The sequence below is a fragment of the Cervus canadensis genome, chromosome 13, assembly GCF_019320065.1.
Source record: "Cervus canadensis isolate Bull #8, Minnesota chromosome 13, ASM1932006v1, whole genome shotgun sequence".
Classification (NCBI taxonomy): domain Eukaryota; kingdom Metazoa; phylum Chordata; class Mammalia; order Artiodactyla; family Cervidae; genus Cervus; species Cervus canadensis.
In genome coordinates, this window is record NC_057398.1 from 7,414,175 (window position 1) to 7,437,031 (window position 22,857).

At 38.0% G+C, this 22,857-nt stretch overlaps 1 protein-coding gene across 1 annotated transcript in view; it reads left to right on the forward strand.

Moving 5' to 3' along the window:
* SYT14 (synaptotagmin 14) overlaps positions 1-22,857 on the forward strand; it is a 192,968-nt gene that overhangs the window by 163,135 nt on the left and 6,976 nt on the right. Inside the window, exon 7 of the mRNA XM_043485253.1 lies at positions 20,826-21,015. Within this exon, the coding sequence (XP_043341188.1) occupies positions 20,826-21,015 (190 nt within the window). The remainder of the gene's footprint in view (positions 1-20,825; positions 21,016-22,857) is intronic.

Consider the following 22,857-nt stretch of genomic DNA (forward strand, 5'->3'; position numbering starts at 1 on the left):
CTGGCAGGCTATAGTACATGGAGTCACAGAGGCAGACACGACTGAGCAACTAAACCACCACATTATGAAGCCTTGCTTGCTTGGACACACTCCATTAGTTCTAATATTTGTGTTTTTTTCAACATGTAATTTAGGATTTACTGTATTGAAGACTGTGTCATCTATGATAGAGATAATTTTCCCCCCCAATCAGAATGATTTAACAAAGGCTGTCCCATTGACCACATGTTAATCAGTTTCCCCCTCTGAGCCATCTTTTCAACTAAGCCACTACCTTGATCCGGATCTTGTGTTTAATCAGCTCAGCCCAGCCCAGTCTTAGCCAAGAATCCTGCTAAGTCAGTTTAGGGAGAATTCCCCCTACCTTTGATATCTGATCAAGTTCCTCATGCCGCACTCTTGATATGTAAGTCTTTGACCTGCCTTAAACAGAAATGCTGTTAAGCCAGTTTAAGAAGAATTTCCCTCCCCTTGATGTCTCTTCTTGGAAATTTTCCACTGACTGATGCCCTCACTCTGCTCCCTGGCTATGAATCTGCAGTTGTCTTTGCTGAATTTGAAGTTAAACCTGATCTCTCTCCCTAGTTGTGATCATCTTAACAGCCTTTTATTTATTTTTCTTACTACTCGCCCTGACTAGATCCTCTAGTACAGTGTTGAATAGAAATGTTGAGAGCAGACATCCTTGTAGTTTTCCTGTTCTCAGGGGGAAAGCATTCAATCTTTGACAACTAGTGTGAAAGGTGAAAGTGTCAGTTGCTCAGTTGTGTCCAACTCTTTGCAAACCCTTGGGCTGTAGCCAGTCAGGCTCCTCTGTCCATAGGATTTTCCAGGCAAGAATACTGGAGTGGGTTGCCATTCCCTTCTCCAGGCATCTTCCCAACCAGGGATTGAACTCGGGTCACCTACATTGCAGGCAGATTCTTTACTGTCTGAGCCACCAGACTTTGCCTTTTCAACAACTAGGTATACTACTAACTATAGGTTTTTCACATATGCCCTTTATCAAGTTGAGAAAATTCCCTTCTGTTCCTAGTTTGTTTAGTATTTTTATCATGAAAAGGTGTTGGATTCTGTCAGATGCTTTTTTCTGCATCTATTAAGATGACTGTGGTTTTTGTCCTTTATTCTGTTATTATGACATATTACTTTGGCTGATTTTCATACATTAAATCGATATTACATTCCTGGGATACATCCCCCTTAGCCATGATGTGTAATCCTTTTCATGTGTTACAGATTTGGTTTGCTAGTATTTTAGTGAACTGAGGACATTTATGATATTCATAAGAGACGTCGATCTGTAGTTTTCTTTTCTTGTGATATCTATGCCTGGCTTTATAGTATTACTGACCTTAAGGAATGAACTGGGAAGGGCTTCCTCCTCTTCTATTATGTGGGACAGTTTTTAAACATCTGGCAGTGTACTTGTCTCCTTGGAATGCCACAACAAACTGTGTGGCTTAAAACAACAGAAATTGATTCTTTCACGGATCTTGGGGGCTCAGAAGTTTGAAATCCGGATGTTAGCAGGATTGATTCCTTCTGATGGCTCTGAAGTAGAATTTGTTCCATGATTGTCTTTTACTCCAATATGATCTCATCTTAACATATGTCTTAATGAATCTGCAAAGACCCTGTTTCCAAATAACTTTACACTCATAGGGTAACAGGTGTTAGGACTTGAACGTATCTTTTGGAGGGTTCATTCAGTCCACAACAGGTAGAATTTACCAGTGAAGCCATTCACCTCTCAGCTTCCCAATGTGGAAAGTTATGTATATTTTTTATTACTAATTCAGTCTTTACCTATAGGTGTTCACATTTTCGGTTTCTTCTTGAGTCACTTTCAGTATTGTGTCTTCCTAGGAATTTTTCCATTTCATTTAGTTTATGTAACTTGTTGAATTGTGTGTAATGTTTTCTTATAACCTCTTTTACTTCTGAAAGTTCAGTAATGATGACCTCTCTTTCATACTTTCTTTAGAGTTTGAGTGCTCTTTTATTTTTTTTTTTGGTCATTCTAGCTAAAAGTTGGTGAGTTTCACTGATCTTCTTAAAGAAACATTTTCAGTTTTATTGCTTTACTGTTATTTTTCAGAGTCTTTCTACTCCAGTCTTTTTAACCTTTCTTCTGCTTCTCAATCTTTATAATTTTTCAGGTTTAGTTTACTGTTCTTTTCTGGTTTCTTCAGGTAGGAAGTTAGGTTATTGATTTGAAAAATTTTCTTCTTTTTTTTTTATAGGCATTGTCTGCTATAATTACCTCTAAGCTAGTTTTCAGTCTCCTTTCTGATTTGATATGGTGTGTTTCTATTTTTATCCCTCTCAATCTTTTTTACTAATTTTCTTCATAATTTTATCTTTGGCCCATTGGTTATTATGAAAATGTTGTTTTATAGTGAACTTCCAAAAAATTCCTTCTGTCAATTCCTGCTTTCTAATTTAATACCGTTGTCATTAGAGAACATAATTTGTATGATTATCAGTCTTTTTAAATTTATTGAGACTTGCTTTTGGCCTAATAGATGGTCTGTCCTCATCTATCCAGAGAGAAATGTCTCATGTGTTCTTGAAAAGAGTATGTTCTGCTGTTGTTAGGTAGAATGTCCTGTAGATATCGTTTAGATATAGTTGGTTGATAATTGTCAAGTCTTCTATTTCCTTGTTGATCTTCTATCTAGTTGTTCTATCCAGTATTGAAAATGAAGTATTGAAAGCTCCAACTATTATTGTGGAATTGTCTGTTTCTAATTCTGCCACTTTTTGCTTTATATCTTAGCATGGATATTCTTTATTTGGTGAGAAATTGTTCTCATCCCTTAAGTCTTTAGACACAGTTTTCTTTAGTTCTTTGAACATATTTCAGTTCAGTCATTCAGTCGTGTCCGACTCTTTGAGACCCCATGGACTGCAGCACGCCAGGCCTCCCTATCCATCACCAACTCCAGAGCTTACTCAAACTCATGTCCATCGAGTTGGTGATGCCGTCCAACCATTTCATCTTCTGTCGTCCCCTTCTCCTCCCACCTTCAATCTTTCCCAGCATCAGGGTCTTTTCCAGTGAGTCAGTTCTTCGCATCAGGTGGCCAAAGTATTGGACTTTCAGCTTCAAAATCACTCCTTCCAGTGAATATTCAGGACTGATTTCCTTTACGATGGACTGGTTGGATCTCCTTGCAGTCCAAGGGACTAAGAGTCTTCTAAACACCACAGTTCAAAAGCATCAGTTCTCCAGTGCTCAGCTTTCTTGATAGTCCAACTCTCACATCCCTGCATGACTCTTGGAAAAACCATAGCTTTGACTAGACAGACCTTTGTCAGCAAAGTAATGTCTCTGCTTTTTAATATGCTGTCTAGGTTGGTCATAACTTTTCTTACAAGGAGCAAGCATCTTTTAATTTCATGGGTGCAGTCACCATCTATAGTGATTTTGGAGCCCAAGAAAATAGAGTCTCTCACTGTTTCCATTGTTTCCCCATCTACTTGCCATGAAGTGATGGGACCAGACATCATGATCTTAGTTTTCTGAATGTTGAGTTTTAAGCCAGCTTTTTCACTCTCCTCCTTCACTTTCATCAGGAGGCTGTTTAGTTCTTCTTCACTTTCTGCCGTAAGGATGGTGTCATCTGCATATCTGAGGTTATTGATATTTCTCCCGGCAATCTTGATTCCAGCTTGTGCTTCATCCAGCCCAGCATTTCACGTGATGTACTTACTCTGCATCTAAGTTAAATAAGCAGGGTGACAATGTATGGCCTTATCATACTCCTTTCCTGATTTGGAACCAGTCTGTTGTTCCATATCCAGTTCTAACTGTTGCTTCTTGACTTGCATACACATTTCTCAGGAGGCAGGTAAGATGGTCTGGTATTCCCATCTCTTGAAGAATTTTTCACAGTTTGTTGTGATCCACACAGTCAAAGGCTTTGGCATAGTCAATACAGCGGAAATAGATGTTTTTCTGGAACTCTCTTGCTTTTTCAATGATCCAGTGGATGTTGGCAATTTGATCTCTGGTTCCTCTGCCTTTTCTAAATCCAGCTTGAACATCTGGAAGTTCATGGTTCATGTACTGTTGAAGCCTGGTGTGGAGAATTTTGAGCATTACTTTGCTAGCATGTGAGATGAGTACAATTGTGCGGTAGTTTGAACCTTCTTTGGCTTTGCCTTTCTTAGGGATTGGAATGAAAACTGACCTTTTTCCAGTCCTGTGGCCACTGCTGAGTTTTCCAAATTTGCTGCCATATTGAGTGCAGCACTTTCACAGCATCATCTTTTAGGATTTGAAATAGCTCAGCTGGCATTCTCTCACCTCCACTAGCTTTGTTCATAGTGATGCTTCCTAAGGCCCACTTGACTTCTCATTCCAGGGTGTTTGGCTCCATGAAAACACCATCGTGGCTATCTGGGTCATGAAGATCTTTTTTGTATTGTTCCTCTGTGTATTCTTGCCACCTCTTCTTGGTATCTTCTGCCTCTGTTAGGTCCACACTGTTTCTGCCCTTTATTGTGCCCATCTTTGCATGAAATGTTCCCTTGGTATCTCTAATTGTCTTGAAGAGATCTCTAGTCTCTCCCATTTTATTATTTTCCTCTATTTCTTTGCATTGATCACTGAAGAAGGCTTTCTTATCTCTCCTTGCTATTCTTTGGAACTCTGCATTCAAATGGGTATATCTTTCTTTTTCTCCTTTGCCTTTAGCCTCTCTTCTTTCCTCAGCTATTTATTTAAAGAGCTGATTTAAAATCTTACCTGTCGAGTCGAGTATCGGGTTCCTCAGGACAGTTTTTGCCGACTGCTTTTTCTCTCGTGGATGAGCCATATTTCCCACAAGGTGTCAGCAGTACTCTAAGTAAGGAGCAATCATAGCAGTTATTTAGATGGGACATCTACATTTGTTCAATGTTATGCAAATTGGTGGTTTCCCTGGTAATCCAGTGGCTAAGAACTCCATGCTCCCAATTGAGGGTGCCTGGGTTTGATCCCTGGTCAGGGAGCTAGATTCTACATGCAGCAGCTAAGACCAATGCAGCCAAATAAATAAATGTTTTTTAAGTAATATGCAAATTGGAAGCATATGATTATATGTATCTGTTCCCACTATCAGATTGTGTGTCCTTAATAAGTGTGAGTCACTCAGTCATGTCCAACTCTATGCAACCCCATGGTCTGTAGCCCGCCAGTCTCCTCTGTCCATGGGATTCTCCAAGCAAGAATACTGGAGTGGGTTGCCATGCCCTCCTCCAAGGGATTTTCCCGACCTAGGGATTGAACCCAGGTCTCCTACTTTGCAGGCAGATTCTTTACCATCTGAACTACCAGGGATGTCTTAAGTGTTTGACAAATTTCATTTTTTATTTAGCACTGCATTCCGTATTTTACCATCCGCATTTTTATAGTCTTCCTGCCTACTGTAGAGTTACTTAACTATAATACTAAAGTGTAAGTTTTGACTTCTCAGAAGATTCAAAATATATTAGAGAAACTGGGTCAGCAGGGGGCAGCACAGCCTTACAGTGTTTAAAATTTGGTCGTTCCAGTGGACCATTCAGAAACAGAAGAGTATAAAGACAGTGTGGTACATGATTTTTCAAGTTTCTCAAGCATTCACATCCTTTATTTCAAATGAAATATTATTGGTAACCCAAATATATAAAGCAATTTTACTAACAGAGCTCTTACCTTGTAATATTTATTTATAACATCAAACACTGAGAATAATGGAGTTGTTTCTTGAACAAGAAAATGTGGAATAAAAATTTTGAGATAGTATTAATAGTATTTCTATCTTTCTTTTATAAATAAAGAAATTGAGTCTCAAGGAAATTTAAAAATATGCCAAAGGTCATACAGATGGCAAAATGTCAGAGCTTGCATATAAACCCGTTGTCTTACTTCCAAGCACACGCTCAGCTGCTCAGTCGTGTCCGACTCTTTGTGGCCCCATGGAACTGTAGCCCACCAGGCTCCTCTGTCTGTGGAATTTTCAAGGCGAGAAATAGCACAGATACTTACAATTATGCAGTTGCTGATAATACATTTTAATCTTAACTTCAGCTCTTAAATTCAATCCAGATTATTTTTTTTAATATTGCACAACAAAATCTAAGTCTGATTCACACAGATAGAGTTACAAATGGTACCTCTTTTTAAACAGCTTGCAGTGCAGTCTCCAAGTACTTCTTCCAAATAAACTGACATGGCAGGCAGGTAAATCTTTAGTCCAAAATACAAAATTAAACCTTCAATAAAAATAAATGCAGTAGTATCCTCTAGTTGGTTAGTGTTCAGTTTAACTACTAAGAAAGTAGACAGTTATTACAAGTTTTTTAGATAAAGCATGGAGATGCCAAGTACCTTGCATAAAGTCACATTCCGTAACTGACAAACTCTGGTAGTCTGACTCTAGGCTTTGCTTTCCTTACCAGTATGCTGTATCACCTCTCTATTTAAATTCTTATTTATGTGCATTTATAGTTATTATTTTAGATTTTAAATAGTTTAAATTATTTTTTTCAAAATGAAATTCAATAGGTTCCATTAACTACAGTTAGAAAACCAGTAGCCGTTGGATAATAGAATATAACCAAAATTTAGGAAGCATTTTGTAATATTTTGCTGGCCAAAAGTTCATTTGGGTTTTTCTTAAGAGTTTACAGAAAAACCTGAATAAACTTTTTGGCCAACCCAATAATTTTGGGCTGTTGTTATCATTTTATTTCAGTTTCCAATAGTAAAAAAAAATTTACATTTCTAGTAAGAACACAGATTCAGATCATCTGATTTAAAACAAATTGTTTAAAGGAAAAGTTAGCATGTTTGGAATACACTAGGAATTGCATTGCATACGAATACCTGTGATTCTAGCCCTCTGTGAGCGTAGTGACCAGTTTTAAAAAGCTTACACCTCCCACAGGTGTTCATGTGAGGAGCTGTATGTATTTCTGGGGTGCAGCATCTACACTGCCTTAGCAATACGTATTTCCAGTGACTCAGATACCTTAGAGGAAAAAAGCTTTTGCGCTTTTCAGAAATATGATGGATTATTAAGAGAGAAGTCAGCTACATTTATTTTGAAACAAAAGTCCTGGTTCTTACATGCTAAAGCTGTTTTTCAGGTTACAAAAATCTAATATGATTACTTCCACTATAACATGTTTCTAGATCTCCAATACTAATCAAAATAAATTATAGTAAATCATATATTTTTAAAGTCTATGTTTCCTACAAGGTAAAAAGTTGCAGTTTTTTTGCTTAAGATGTAAAACGTACCCAAAGACAGACTACAAGTACTTCTCTAGGAGAGGACTATCTGTCCCTAGCCCAACAAAGCAGAACGTGACCTCTGCCCAGCACTCAGTCCTGCCCGTGTTTGGCCATCTGCTGTTTTTTCTAAGGCGTCGACCTGAACTGTTGCTTCCAGTTCACAGTGCCCCTCTCTCTCTCTCGCTCTCCACTGCTTAGAGAGCAGGGCCAATATTTCTTACTCCCACATTTCATGTGTTTCACAACTTATTCTTTTTATTAAACAATATTTGTTAGGTGCTCACGGTGTGAGAAGTACTATACTAATTTGGGGCCATGAGAGACGAATAAAACAAAGGTTCTACCTTCAACAGACTTACAATCTAGCAAGAAAGATAGACAAAGCAGTGGTTATAGTTTATGATGGAAATATTCACCTAGTTAGGTGAGTAAAACTTGGCTTCAGTCTTACTTTCTATAGCTACATTTTCCACCCCTCCCCGCATACACCAGCTATACCAGATCAGGTTTTTGTTTTTTGTTGTTGTTTTTTTTTAACCAAATGTGCTATCCACATTTGGGCCTTAGCTCATTATGCTGTCTGAAATGCCCTTCCTTGTGCCTGTTGAAATCCTGTTAGGGCCTACTTCAAAATCTGTTCTTGGAAATATAGTTTCTGATATTCCAGAGTTGATCACATCTACCTGTATTCTCCCATAAACCTCTCAAGACATTTTATCATAGTCTGGCTTAGAATTAGTTCATCTCTCCCCCAGAGCACTGCTATGTGCAGAACAAACTTTCAATAAATTCTTATACTGCTGACTTCCAAAATGTTTTGATTCTATTCTATTCAGTTTCCTTCAGTAATATAAAGAAAGCAGTATTTGCTCTGTTAATTACTTCTTTGCAAGTAGCCTGAAGTCTGGTCACAAATAAATTAAGTCAAGATTGTAAGATGAGTATGAGTATTTCTAAAAATTATTAAACAAGCTGAGAATATAAATATTGGATATGGAGGTATAATGGCTACCATTGATTTTCTACCAGTATCTTGTTCCCTACTACTTCTTGGTTCTTTCCTTAAGTAACATCTTATTTTGTTCAGGTAGCCAAACCTAAGTAATACAGAAAAACAGAGAAAAACAGTCCTTCTTGAAGATGAACTTACATTAGAAAGCAGTATAAGCAGAAAGAAGTAACCCACCATGATGACGACAGGCCCCAAAAATAGATACGTTGGCATCTCTAGGACATAAATTAATAGGACACTGTTGTCACTGTTGTTGTTCAGTCATTAAGTCGTGTGTGACTCTTTGCAACCCCCTGGGCTGTGGCTCACCAGGCTCCTCTGTCCTCCACCATCTCCCGGAGTTTGCTTAAATTCATGTCCATTGAGTCAGTGATGCTATCTAACCATCTCATCCTCCACGACCCCTTCTCCTCCTGCCTTCAGTCTTTGCCAGCATCAGGCTCTTTTCCTAGGAATTGGCTCCACGCATCAGGTGGCCACAGTATTGGAGCTTCAGCTTCAGCAACAGTCCTTTCAATTTAATAGGACATTCTGAAAGAGGTTACAAAATAAGTATGCTTTAAATGAATAAAGAACTAAAAAATGTAATAGAAACCACAAGGAAAGAACAAGACAATATGGGAAAGAGGCAGATTTAAATAATGACCATATGGAACTTCTGGAATGAAGAATAGAGTCATTAAAAATAGAATCAATGAAAAATATGAATAACATGGTATGTAGAATGAAGAGTAAAATAAGAATATTAAAATATATTTTCTTTTAAAAACTCCAGAATGAGAGACTAGAAATAGTAAGAGGAAACATTTGAAATACATAGATCATCAAATTGAAAAAGTGCAGGTGCTAATAAGCAGGATTATCATAAATGAAACCACATCTACAAAGGTTACAGTGATAGGATGAACACTGAAGACAAAATGATAAAAATAAAGACTGAGGAAAGGGAAGGGAACAACAGTTTGTCTAACAGAAGGCTTCTCAACTGCCCTAAACACTAAACGGCACTGGTATAATATCTGTATGGAGCCAAAGCAAATAAGCTCCCAACTTAGAATATTATAGCCACCTCAATTATTGCTAAGGAAGGGGGCAAATTCCAGTGTTTTCAAGCAAAGACCAAGAGAGTTTAGCACTCATAGTTCATTGCTGGGATAATTACTCAAGCATGTACTTGTATAGGAAGAACATTGAATTCAGAAGGAGGAAGTAAGATAGAAGTAACTGTGAGCTGAGAGATTATTCAGTGTGTAGAAAATCTAAAGCAGAGATAGAGCAGGCAGAAAAATACTAGCAAAGATATGGAAGGTCTGATTTGATTTAATGTATAACAGGTTTAATTTGATGGATATGAATGGGACCTCTACTTAATAAACGTAAGCATATGTAGAGTAGTTACAAATGTCAGCCATACATATGTCAGACCACAAAGGAATTCTCCACAAATAACAAGGAATTAATATATAAACTTCATTCTTTGACCACAATGGATTGAAATTAGAATTTCCTTCAACAAATATCTCTGACACACACATACATTTTATGCCAGACATCATCCTGGTGGTTTGGTATACTGAGTACATTAATGAAAAGTAGAAATTTTACCTGCACGGAATTTAATTCATTAGTGGAGAGGGAAGACTTGGGATACAGTAAATATAATAAGTATACAGTATGTGAGGAGGTTATAACGATAGTGAATGGGAAAAAAGGGTGAGCAGGATCAAGAGTGCTAGTTGAAAAGGAATTGTGATTTAAACAAAAGGTCACGATAGGCAATGCAACATGTGGGCAAAGACTTAGAAGAACTGAAGAGTTAGTCATTTGCATATCTGGAGAAAGAACATTGCAAGCAGATAGAGAGCCCATCCTGAGAGCCCAGAGTGTGTGTGATGTTTTCAGGGAAGAGCATGGAGGCCTGTTTAGCTAGAAGTCCATGATTGAGCAGTAGAGTGGTAGGAGGAGAGGTGAGAGGAAGACCTCATGCCCCGCCTATCCCTCAAATCGCTATGTAGATAAACAAGAAACTCTTTAACTCTGGGTCAGAGAAGAAAGCATAATGGAAATTAGAAATTTTTAGAACCAGACAAAATGAGAACAGAATTAAATTTATGCCCTGCAGATATAACGATATTACAGAGAAATACATAGCCTTAAATATATTTGTAAGAAGAGTGGAAATTGATGAGTTAAATATTCTTCAACACAAGAAGTTAGAAAAGGAAAATGAGAAATTAATGAAAGAAAAACAGCAAAGAGGTTTAGGAAAAACAAAAGCTGGGTTTTTTTAATTGCTAATAAGTTAGATAAACCTCTGGAGATATTGATCAGGAAAGAAAAACATGCTAAGTGAAAAGGGGGACATAATCATCAATTCAGTGGAAATTTCAGAATCATAAAGAGAATAATTTTAGAAAAACAAGTTTGAAAACTTAGATGAAATGGGCAATTTTTTTGAAAATATGAATTTCTTAAAAGTGATTCAGGAATAATAGAAAACTTGAGATGACTTATTACCATTAAGAAATTTCAATCAGTAGTCTAAACAGATTCTCATAAAATAAAGAAGAAAGATGGTTGAGTTTCAAAGGCAACTTCAGTGAACACATAACTCTCTTGGAATAATACCTATTTGATGAAATATATATACATAGTTTTTGTTGTTAAATTCAATTTAATACAGTATTTAGCTTGGGGTTTCTGCATATATGCTTATAAATGAGATTTGTTTATAATTTTATATTCTTCTTATCTAGTTAGTGTCAAAGTTATACATCTCAAAAGAGAAAGGTACTTTTCTTTTGTATACTCTGAAATAGTTTATGTATTGTTCGAGAGCATGGGAAACATTTTGTAAACTTTATAAACCAATCTCACAAGCTCAAACCAAGCTTTCACAAGCATGTATGCAGAAATGCCAAATTAAATATGTTCATATTGAATGTAGCAAAAAAGAATATGTGCACATATATACCTACATATATATATATATATATATATACCTACATATACATATAGAAATTTAGATAAAAGCACGAATTTTTATGTCCATTTCCACAGGATGCTGTATTCAAGTATTGGTACTAGAAAAGATCTTGTTTTTATTTGTTTTACAATTAATTGTTTTTGTATCTTAAATCTTACCAGTACATCTTCAGTGTTAATATGAAAAAACTTTCTGTATGAAAGAGAAAGTGAGAATTTGCTTCTTTTTTCTCCCACTCTTCATTCAGTTCAGTTGCTCAGTTGTGTCTGACTCCTTGAGACCCCATGAATCGCAACACACCAGGCCTCCCTGTCTATCACCAACTCCTGGGGTTTACTCAAACTCATGTCCATCGAGTCGGTGATGCCATCCAGCCATCTCATCCTCTGTCATCCCCTTCTCCTCCTGCCCCCAATCCCTCCCAGCATCAGGGTCTTTTCCAGTGAGTCAACTCTTTCCATCAGGTGGCCAAAGTACTGGAGTTTCAGCTTCAGCATCAGTCCTTCCAGTGAACACCCAGGACTGATCTCCTTTAGGATGGACTGGTTGGATCTCCTTGCAGTCCAAGGGACTCTCAAGAGTCTTCTCCAACACCACAGTTCAAAAGCATCAATCTCCAAAAAAAAAAGAGAGAAACAAAAGCATCAATTTTTCAGCGCTCAGCTTTTTTTATAGTCCAACTCTCACATCCATACAGGACCACTGGAAAAACCATAGCCTTGACTAGACGGACCTTTGTTGGCAAAGGAATGTCTCTGCTTTTTTATATGCTGTCTAGGTTGGTCATAACTTTCCTTCCAAGGAGTAAGCGTCTTTTAATTTCATGGTTGCAGTCACCATCTGCAGTGATTTTGGAGCCCAAAAAATAAAGTCTGACACTGTTTCCACTGTTTCCCCATCTATTTCCCATGAAGTGATGGGACCAGATGCCATGATCTTAGTTTTCTGAATTTTCTGAAAAGTTTAAGCCAACTTTCACTCTCCTCTTTAGTCAGAGCTCTGCTCCACGAGGGTAGCAACATTCCCTTTCGCTGAACCAGCGTTTCCTTTTCTTTGGCTCTTGCAAAGCTAATGACCTCAGAACAAGCCCAGCAAAGAGACAGAGGGAAGTAGTCACGGTTGGTGCAATGGCGGCAGCGTCACCAGCTCCTCAGTAGCAGGGGTGATAGTCCTCACTGAAGGTCACGGGGGGAGACGCAGGGCAGACAGCTCAGGTGAACAGGCTCTGTAGTAGACATCTGTTCTTTCTGCCTGGCTTCCGTGTCTTCCTGTGGCCGCAGTATCCACATTTTGCTTGGGAGGCCAGCCTGCCCCTGTACTTTTGATGAAGTGACTTCATTCTGGTTGGAGCAGTCAGGACGCTGTCTTCCGCTTTCCCACAACACTCAGAGCTGCTGAAAACTCTCTGGCAGCTTGGAGCAAAGAGCCTACCTGTGGATAAAGCCAGATTTGGGAAACAAACCCAAGGAATGGGAGTGGACTCCCCCCTGGTGACGCGGGCTGAGGCCTGGACCCGTGAGCATCTGAAGCTGCTCTAGTGTTAACTGTTGTGTTAGAGAATCCGTAAATTCCCCTGTGTGTGTTCAGCTCGGGAAAGTTGGTAATTTGATGGTAAGTGCCAGAAGCTTCTCAGCACCAGGCTTCCCTGCAGGGAGAGAGACAGACTGGTGTTCTGCAGGCTGAAATGAGCCTCCTTCCTCGTGGAGTGCAAGGGCCCCGTGCAGACAGGGGGAGGGCTTGCTGCTGCCTTCCGGCTCTCTTGGTCCTCCCTTTTGGGTGCCTTTTGTCTTCGTCCCTCCTGTGTTTTTGGTAGGGAGCTCTTGGTGGCCTCCGTAACCTGTTGCTTTGGGGGCAGACCCTGTCTGGGAAGGCCACTTCTTCCCCTACCAGTAGCCATTGTCTGTCACTTATAACTGGAAGCCTCCTGATTCCAATACCACTCTGAAATGTAAACGATCCATCCATCCCTCGTTTACTGCAGTTACGTTATCCTTTAAAGTCAATGGGCATTTTTACCCCTACCAGAGTACAGGGTGACTCTCCTTTACACCGGATTGGGGAGGCAGTGGAAGTGGAAGAGGGATAAGGTGTGGAGCAGTTATGCTGTTACTGCTTCCTCCTTCCTGAAATTGCCCCTGGTGGGCTTTCCTGGCGGTTCAGTCAGTGAAGAAGCCACCTGCAGTGCAGGAGACGCAGGTTCGATCCCTGTCTCGGGAAGATCCCTGGAGGAGGAAATGGTAAGGCACTCCAGTATTCTTGCCTGGAGAATCCCATGGACGGGAGAGCCTGGCGGGTTACAGTCCAGAGGGTTGCAAGAGTCAGACACGACTGAGCGACTTGTCTGACTGGTGCTCATGCCCTCGGGCTAGGGAAGGGCCCTTATTGTAGCAGCTGACTGCCCTCGGCACCCTCTGCGCCCCGACGCCCCATTTTCAGGAAAGTGTAATGGAAGCATTTCATGCTGTGCCAATTACCTTAAAAACCAGAAAATATCTTCGAGGCACAGAGAGAATAAATTCAGCGTGAAATATTCAAATTCATCATAATTACCATCATAGAGTTCAGCAGTTTTACCTTAAAAATACTGAGTAGAAGTGGTTACAAGTAAGGTGGAGTCAGTTTAGTATTAATAAAAAACTCAGTACATTTACCTAATAGTTCTGTTGTATTATATGTTTTAATCTTATGTTTTTCTCTCTATATTTACAAGTTCCTACCTGTTTTTAACCTATTAGCATAAGGACATGTAATGGCTAACATAAGCGCTCATTCTGCTTATGGTAAACATTAAATAGAGTTGGTTTATTTCTTGGAGAAATTAAACCATTTTTTTTCCTACAGAATTGCTTATCATCCTTCACCCTAGGGCAGAGGACTCAAGAGGAAAGAAAAGAAGTGTGAAAAAGAAACGAAGTATTATGTTATATGGGAAGAAGTTATACTTTCACTGTAGGGAGCCTGTGGGACAATTCCTTTAAGTAGACCCAATTAGGATTGGGATTGGTTTGACTTTGGGTTAATCACCTGCAGTTACTGCCACCAAGGCAAGCCCTAGTGATAAATTAATGATGGAGTCTGCAGCAAGAGTAGGTAGACATTGCTGAATGCATGCTGAATGGAACTACCTGCCCTGAGGAATCGTCGACGGGAAGATGCCACTTGAGTCCAGAGCCTCTGTATTTAATTTGTCTTTACTCTCCAGTTACTGTTTATACTGTTAATCTCTGCTGCTTGCAGTGTCCTCAATGATCCCCATGTACTGCCACACCTATGCCAACCCCGGATAGGCAGTTAACCAATGGCAGTGGGAAAGGCCGTGAGATTTGCACTTTTTCTAAGGTATAAATTCAGAATGAACTCCTCAGAAAATAGTCTTTTTTCCTGTTAAACACTACTATATTTCAGCAGGGCTTACTGAAATAAAATGTGATCACTGAGGATCTTACCACTCTTTTCTTTTTTTGTTGGGCTTGGAGACAAGGACATTTTTGCAGCAGATAAGCAGCAACATTTTGGGGGAGATAAGTTAGCTGTTTTTCTTAGGAGCGAGAAAGACCTTTCCCAAGACTTTCTTTAATGGGACATCACTTAATGACCTTAATGTGTGAATAAGAAAACATTAGGTTCATATCTTACTATCTGACAGTAGGTTAACATGAAAAACACTATACTATGAAAAATGCATTTCACAATATTCTAACAGATGCTGCTAGTATAATAGCCTAATGTAGCAAACGCACCAAATGTGCTTGAGCATGTTTCTGACACTATTTTCATAAGTGATGATATATCCTAATTGAAACTTACTAAAATTATGTTTTCTCCTCCAACTGTCATGAAAACATACCAAACTATGTGTTTTGTGTACCCATGATTTAGGAACATAAGATATATCTTTTTTTTTGGGCTTTCTCCTCTGTGGTTTAGAGTTAGATTTGACAATAGGAGACTTTATCCCTCTCAATATTAGTCCAGTGAGTTAATATAATCCCCAAGTATTAATTCTCCTTGATTATTTGTATAAGCCAACCTAAATTCAAACTTGAAGACTTGTATAAGACATTTTTAGATTTTTAAAATCTAAACATCTGAATCTATAATTTTTAAATCTAAAAATTTGTTGTAGAATAACAGTAGTATCAGTTCAGTTCAGTTCAGTTGCTCAGTCGTGTCCAACTCTTTGCAGCCCCATGGACCGCTGCACGCCAGGCCTCCCTGCCCATCAGCAACTCCTGGGGTTTACTCAAACTCATGTCCATTGAGTCAGTGATGCCATCCAACCTTCTCATCCTCTGTCGTCCCCTTCTCCTCCCGCCTTCAATCTTTCCCAGCATCAGGGTCTTTTCCAATGAGTCAGCTCTTTGCATCAGGTGCCCAAAGTACTGGAGTTTCAGCTTCAGCATCAGTCCTTCCAGTGAATATTCAGGACTGATTTCCTTTACGATGGACTGGTTTGTTTTCTTTGCAGTCCAAGGGACTCTCAAGAGTCTTCTCCAACACCACAGTTCAAAAGCATCAATTCTTTGGCGCTCAGCTTGCTTTATAGTCCAACTCTCACATCCACACATGACTACCAGAAAAACCATAGCTTTGACTAGACGGACCTTTGTTGACAAAGTAATGTCTCTGCTTTTTAATATGCTGTCTAGGTTGGTCATAACTTTTCTTCTAAGGAGCAAGCATCTTTTAATTTCATGGCTGCAATCACCATCTGCAGTGATTTTGGAGCCCCCAAAAAATAAAGTCAGCCACTGTTCCCACTGTTTCCACATCTATTCGCCATGAAGTGATGGGACCGGATGCCATGATCTTAGTTTTCTGAATGTTGAGCTTTAAGCCAACTTTTTCACTCTCCTCTTTCACTTTCATCAAGAGGCTCTTTAGTTCGTCTTTTAATTCATGGAGTAAATCCCTCTAGAATGTGCAAAGAAAGCCCTAAATATTTTATCATTATTTTATCCTCAATATTTTATCATATTTTTATACAATTTTTATCATTATAAATGTTGTATCCTTGTATCATTAAACCTTTTTTCTTGTGAAACCAAATGCATAGAGGGCTTCCCAGGTGGCGCTAGTGGTAAAGAACCCACCTGCCAATGCAGGAGATAGAAAGATATGCAGGTTTGATCCCTGGGTCCAAAAGGTCCCCTGGAGGAGGAAATGGCAACCCAGTCCTGTATTCTTGCCTGGAGAATTCCATGGAAAGAGGAGCCTGGCAGGCTCTGCAACCATAGGGTTGCAGAGTCAGACACAACTGAAGTGACTTAGTATGCACACACACAAACGCATAGTAGAAATTGTAAAAGACAGAAATGTACAACCCACGTAACTACCATCCAGGTCAAGGAATAAAATGTTGCCTGCACCGCCCTGAAACCCCTGTGTCCTTTCCAGTCACTCTTTCTTCTCTCCCCACCCCTGGGGTTAACCGCAATTTTGACTTATAAGTTACTTTCTTTCTTACTGTCGTTATCATTTTACCATCTATTCATGCATCATGCATCTGAAATACTAAAGTTTAGTATTATCCTGGTCTGCCTTTGGTTTTTGTTTTGGGCTTTTGTTGTCAAAATTTAAATAAATGGAACCATATGGCTAAGTATCGTTTTAGGTTCAGCATTTTTCACTCAAAATCATGTTTGTAAATGTAGTTATAATTAGTTTGATTGCTGTCTAGTGTATGTATACTGTATGTGCAGTATAGTTGCTGTATTTTATAAATTCACCACAAATTGTTTATCTGTTCTACTCTTCAGGGCCATTATAAATAATACTGCTAAGGACATTCTTTCACATGTATCTTGGTAAGCATTACACATATTCCTGATGGCAATAAGTATATGCAATTGACAGATACTATGGTTTGTGCATTTGTAACATTTTGAGAAGACATCGCTTTACATTATAACCATTGGAAAATGAGGCCTCCCTTTGCTCTGTGTCCTAACCACAGTATTGTTTTAGCCCATCTGTTTGTTAGGTAGTGTTACCTCATGGTTTTAATTTCCTTCTCCTTGATTATTAATGAAGTTGAACAGCATTTCAGATTTTTACTGACCATTGTTTTATGAAAGTGCTGGTTCAAGTATCCGGCAAGTGTTTTTATATTGTTGACTTTTTCTTATAGAGCTATGGGTATTTGAGCTAGTATATTTGGAATTTGAGCTAATTGTGAACTATATGTATTTCAGACCTCTGCTCCTACCTGATGATTTTGCCTTTTCGCCATCCTAAAAGTCTCAGTTGAAGCTCAGGAATTCTTATTTTTAATGTTGCTAGATTCTCTGAACTTTAATTTATGATTAATGCTTTTCTGTCCTCTTTAAGGAAGTTTCCCTCTACCCTGAGATGGTGAATATAGTCTGTTATTTTAATGTATAGGTTTATCATTTTACCTTTTATATTCAGGTCTAGAATTGGGGGGTTTGGGTATATTTTGAGGTAGAGTTAATTTTCATATATTTCTGTGTCAATAACTTGTTGTTCTATCACTATTTATTAAAAAGACTATCCTTTCCCCATGGTTTTATAGTTCTACCTTTGTTGTAAATTGCATCTGTTATGCATAGATTAATTAGTGGGCTTTCTATTTAGTAATCTGTTATACATTGTTTTATCACATTGTCTTAAACAATGTAGCTTTTATTATAAATTTTGATACTCAGTAGGGCAGAGCCCCCTATCTTGCATTGTATATATTGTGGTAAGAACGTTTAATGTGATGTCTAGCCTTTGACAGATTTTAAGTGTACAATACGATATTGCTAACTGTAGATTAATTGATCATTGTACAGCAAATCACTAGAACTCACTCATTGTGCATAAGTGACACTTTATACCCGCCGAACAACAGCTCCCCATGTCCCCTCTGCAGCCCCTGGCAGCCCCCGTCCTACCGTCTGCCTCTGTGACTGTCTTAGATATCTCACAGAAGGGAAACCACGCAGTATGTGTCTGTGACTGACTTATTTCACTTAGCGTAATGGCCTCCAGGATCATCCATGTTGTCACAGATGGCAAGATTTCCTTCTTAAGACGAAATGCTATTCCATTATACCTATATACTGCATACATTTAGAATTAGTTTGTCAAGTTCCACACAAAAAGTCTAAGGTCTTAATTATGATTACATTTAATCAATTTGGAAAGAATATTGCAAAACTGAACCTTATAATTCGTTAACACAGTATATGCAGCACTTTTACATTTCTCTCAATAATATTCATGGTTTTCTGTAAAGAGTCCTTGCATATCATTTGTACATTTATTCCTAGATATTTTCTATTTTATCCTCTACTAAATGCCGTTTCAAAATAAGTTTTATTTTTGAATTTCTTGCTGGTATATAGCAATATATGGATTCTTAAATTTTACCTTTGCAGCTGTGATACATCTGCAGACTTTTTCGATTTCCTGGTTGCGTAACTGTATAGAGTGTACATAAGGACAGTCCAAGTCGCTGTACCTTTTATTTCATTTTATTGCCTTTCATAAGGCTAGGACCTTCTCTAGCTGGAATCTCCAGTGCAGCGCTGACTACCAGTGGTAATAGTTGGCATCGTTGTCACATCCCCAATTTCAAAGGGGAAACATTAGAAATTTTTACTAAGTATGATGTTATCTGTTGCTCAGCTTGGTTTGCTCAATGTTTATTTAGTGTTGTTATGAATGAGAAAATTCTGTAATTTTTTAATAATGCCCTGTCAGGCTTTGATCTTAAGGTTTGGCTCTTTTTGCTCAGCCACACCACGTGGTATGTGGGAACTTAGTTCTCCAACCACAAATGGAACCCGTGCCCTGTTCAGTGGATCTTAACCACGGGTCTTAGCCACAGGACCGCCAGGGAAGTCCCAAGGTCTTGCTGCTTTCTTATGGGAAACGGGGGAATGTTTCCTCTTCTCCTACTATCTGAAAGAGTTTGCATAGGACTTCTTTACCAGCTGGGCCACAAGGGAAGCCCAAGAATACTGGAGTGGGTAGCCTATCCCTTCTCCAGTGGCTCTTGCCAACCCAGGAATTGAACCGGGGTCTCCTGCATTGCAGGCAGATTCTTTACCAATTGAGCTATCAGGGAAGCCCTGCATAAGACTAGTGTGATTAATTAGAAATCACTGTTGAAGCCATCCACCTAAACTTTTTTGTTTTATTTTCTGTTTGTTTTGGAAATTTGTTTAATTACTAATTCAGTTTCTTCAGTAAGACTGTTCAGATATTATATTTCTTTTTGTGTCTATTTTGGTTAATTGTATTATTCCAAGAATATGTCTATTACATCAGAATTTCAAATTTGTTGAAAGAAAGCTGTTCTTACTCATTTTCAAAAAATCTTTTCATGGTCTATAGAATATATAGTAGTGTCTCGTTTCATTACTGATATTTTTTTATTTGTGCCTTGTCTCTTATTTTCTTAATTGGACTGTCTAACATTTATCTATTTTTGTTCATCTTTTCAAGTAAGTTATTTTCATTATTGTTTAGTTACTCATGGGTTATTTATAATTATATCCTTAATTTCCAAATTTATAGGAGTTCTTTCCTCACTAGAAGATAGTTTGCATTTATAGCTGATTTTTTTAAAAGTCTGAATTATTTCCATCATTTGAAATTTGTTTGCTTTTTTAATACATATTTTTGTAAAAATCTATTGTGAAAAAAAGGAAAAAATATCCACTATGTGCTTGAGGAAATGTATATCCTGTAGTCATAGTGTATGATGTTCTGCATATTACCATTAGGTCAGTTTTACTTACCATGATATTCAAATCTTCTACACCATTACTGTATTTATTTACCTCCTTCTTTGGTCAGTTACTGAAAGTATGCTGAAGTATCCCACTGGTTGTAGATGTGCCTGTTTCCTTTCTAGTTCTGGCAGTTTTTGCTTTCTAAATCTTTGCTTTTGAGCCCATGCATGCAAATTTGGAATTACTTTATCTTCCTGGTAAATTTGAAGTGTTATCATTATTCAGTGTACCTGTTTATCTCTAGAAATGATTATTGCCTTAAAGCTTACCTTGGCTGATACTAATGTAGCTACACCAAATTTCTTTTGCATGGCAAATATTTTCCCACCCTTTTTTTCCCAACTTTCTATATGTCAGTGTTTTACATATCAATTTATAAATGGCAGATTTTTTGCTTATTTAATCAAAGTCTGGCAATCTGTGTCTTTAAAGGCACAATTTAATGTAATTGAGTCTAAATCTGTGTCGGTCTTTTAAGGTCAGTAAATCTTAATTTTTTGCATTTGGGAAAGAGTTCATTAACAGCTATGAGTTTAAGAAATTTCTCTCTTCTCTTTGTATACAAACATGCAAGAATTTATGAAACCTCATCTCCTGTTATTCCTTTGACTGTCATATGATGAAAAGAGATCCAGAAACAAAAATATGCTAAAAAAACATTTCTAGTCTAGTATTTTGGGAATTTTGCTTGCAACTCTTAATCTTTATCATGATTTACCTACCTCATTCCAACAGACAGGGCATTACCAACATATCTATTAATATTTTTTTTTTTACAAAATACTATAAAGATCTCGTTTTTGACTGCAGGGCTGTGACTCCCAAATGAGTGTGTCGGAAATGTCCTGCAGCGAAAGCATGTCCTCTTGTCAGTCTCTTGAACATGGCTCAGTCCCAGAAATTCTCATTGGTCTCCTCTATAATGCCACAACTGGAAGGCTATCCGCAGAAGTGATAAAAGGCAGCCACTTCAAAAACCTGGCAGCAAACAGGCCACCCAGTGAGTGAAAACTTTTCTTAATTCTAATGTTTTCTGTACTTACAGGATTCTAAGTGTTAGGGCTTCAATCCTATCATTTAGTCATAGCCAATCAATAATGGTGTAATCATCAGCTAATCTGTTTCATGTTTTCTATTTCCAGTCATTTGGGAAGTAGAAAGATTTGAAAATCAAAATATTAATTGTAAGCTGACAAGACTTTACATTTTTCAGCATCTTCAGAATAAATCAGCTCTATCATAGCCATTATCTTCTAATACCAGAAAAAGTTATGAGTCTTTTTTTAAGGTAATAATATTCCACGAATATGATGAGGAATATATATAGCTATTGTTCACTGAAGATGAACGTGTTTTCTGTCTGCATGCAGTACTATGAACTAATGTGTATCCTTCTGTATTTTTCCTTATTGTCTGTGTTAACAATTTTAAGAAAAAAAAATGTTTCTTTACATTTTTCCTCCTTTAAAATTATAAATCAGTACTGCCAGCAGAGTCTTATCTTAAATGAAATATGCTTTGCTTTTACCAGGACAAAACGAATAAGGAATAGTTTGATGTTTATGCTGGATGCTAGGGAAGGAAAGCTAGATGGTATACATCCCTCTATCCTGTCCATCAGCCTCTCTCTCTTCTCTCTCATCTCTCTCCTAGATCAGGAGGTGGGAGTGGGTCAAGCACAGGCAAATTGGCACAGTATACCTCCAAAACTGTCGACTGTTATCTGTAGAAATGAACTGGGAGAGTAGCAGCTTCTTTACATTTCTGTAAAATTAAAGCTGTTGATGGCCTAAACTCAGAATTTGAAAGGAAATCTTGAACAGTGATGGCACCCTTAAATTTGTTTCATGATTTCTCACAAACTTGCTGAAAGCAGTATTTCACTCCAGGTAGCAAATGATTGTTGGAGGAGGGGAAACTTTTTCCACCCTTGAGTTAACTTTACTTCTAAGTATTCTAACAATTATTTTTTTTCAATCAAAGTGAAAAGTCATAAAAATAAATTTAACGTGCCCTCAGTAGTACTGGAAACCTTGCTTCTCACATACATCACACAATGTATCTGTCCCTGCATTAAAAAGTCAGAGGCCAAAATTAGGTTTATATTTCTACCCTTGGACGAATGACCTAACTCCCCTGAGTCTGTTTCCTTATGTGTAAAATTAAGATTGTATCTCACAGGGTAATTGTGATACTCAAATCAGATAAAGGCACGTAAAATGAATGCAATTATTATTGTCCCCTTTTTCCTTTCGAAAGGAAAAATTCAGAGGGAGGAAAGAAGCAATTACTAAACAGCTTTGGAAGTGTGACTTGGTTATTTTCATTAATCCACACTAAGAAAGCAAACTCAAATGGCCTGGGAAGTAATTTAAATGAGCAGAATTTGTAAATGAAAGATAAAATCATGGAAAGAACTGTGACAAGGGCAAGGGAGCACTGTACTCTTGCTTGAAACCAGGAGAAAGTTTTACTTGATTTGCTAAACATTGAGTGTTTTTGAAACACTGTAACAGATAAGACATTATTTGGGATTACGTTTAGTAACACACCATCAGTTTGCCATTCCTACTTTAGCTAGTAGTTCAATTTTTTGACAAATCTTTAACTTGAAATGCTAGAAAGGAGCAGAATGAAATGATAGGTTTGTCTTTCTGTCCTTGCTGAAGCCACTCTGATAGAAACAGAGAAGCATTCATCAGAACTAAGATGAAAGATGGGGAGTAGAGGCAGGAGTGGATAATAAGTTAAGAGAGATTTGCATCCACAACACACTGTCGGTCTTTCAGGTTAAAGAATAGGTTATAGCAATTTCCATTATTTTAGATTTAGAGCTTCAGTA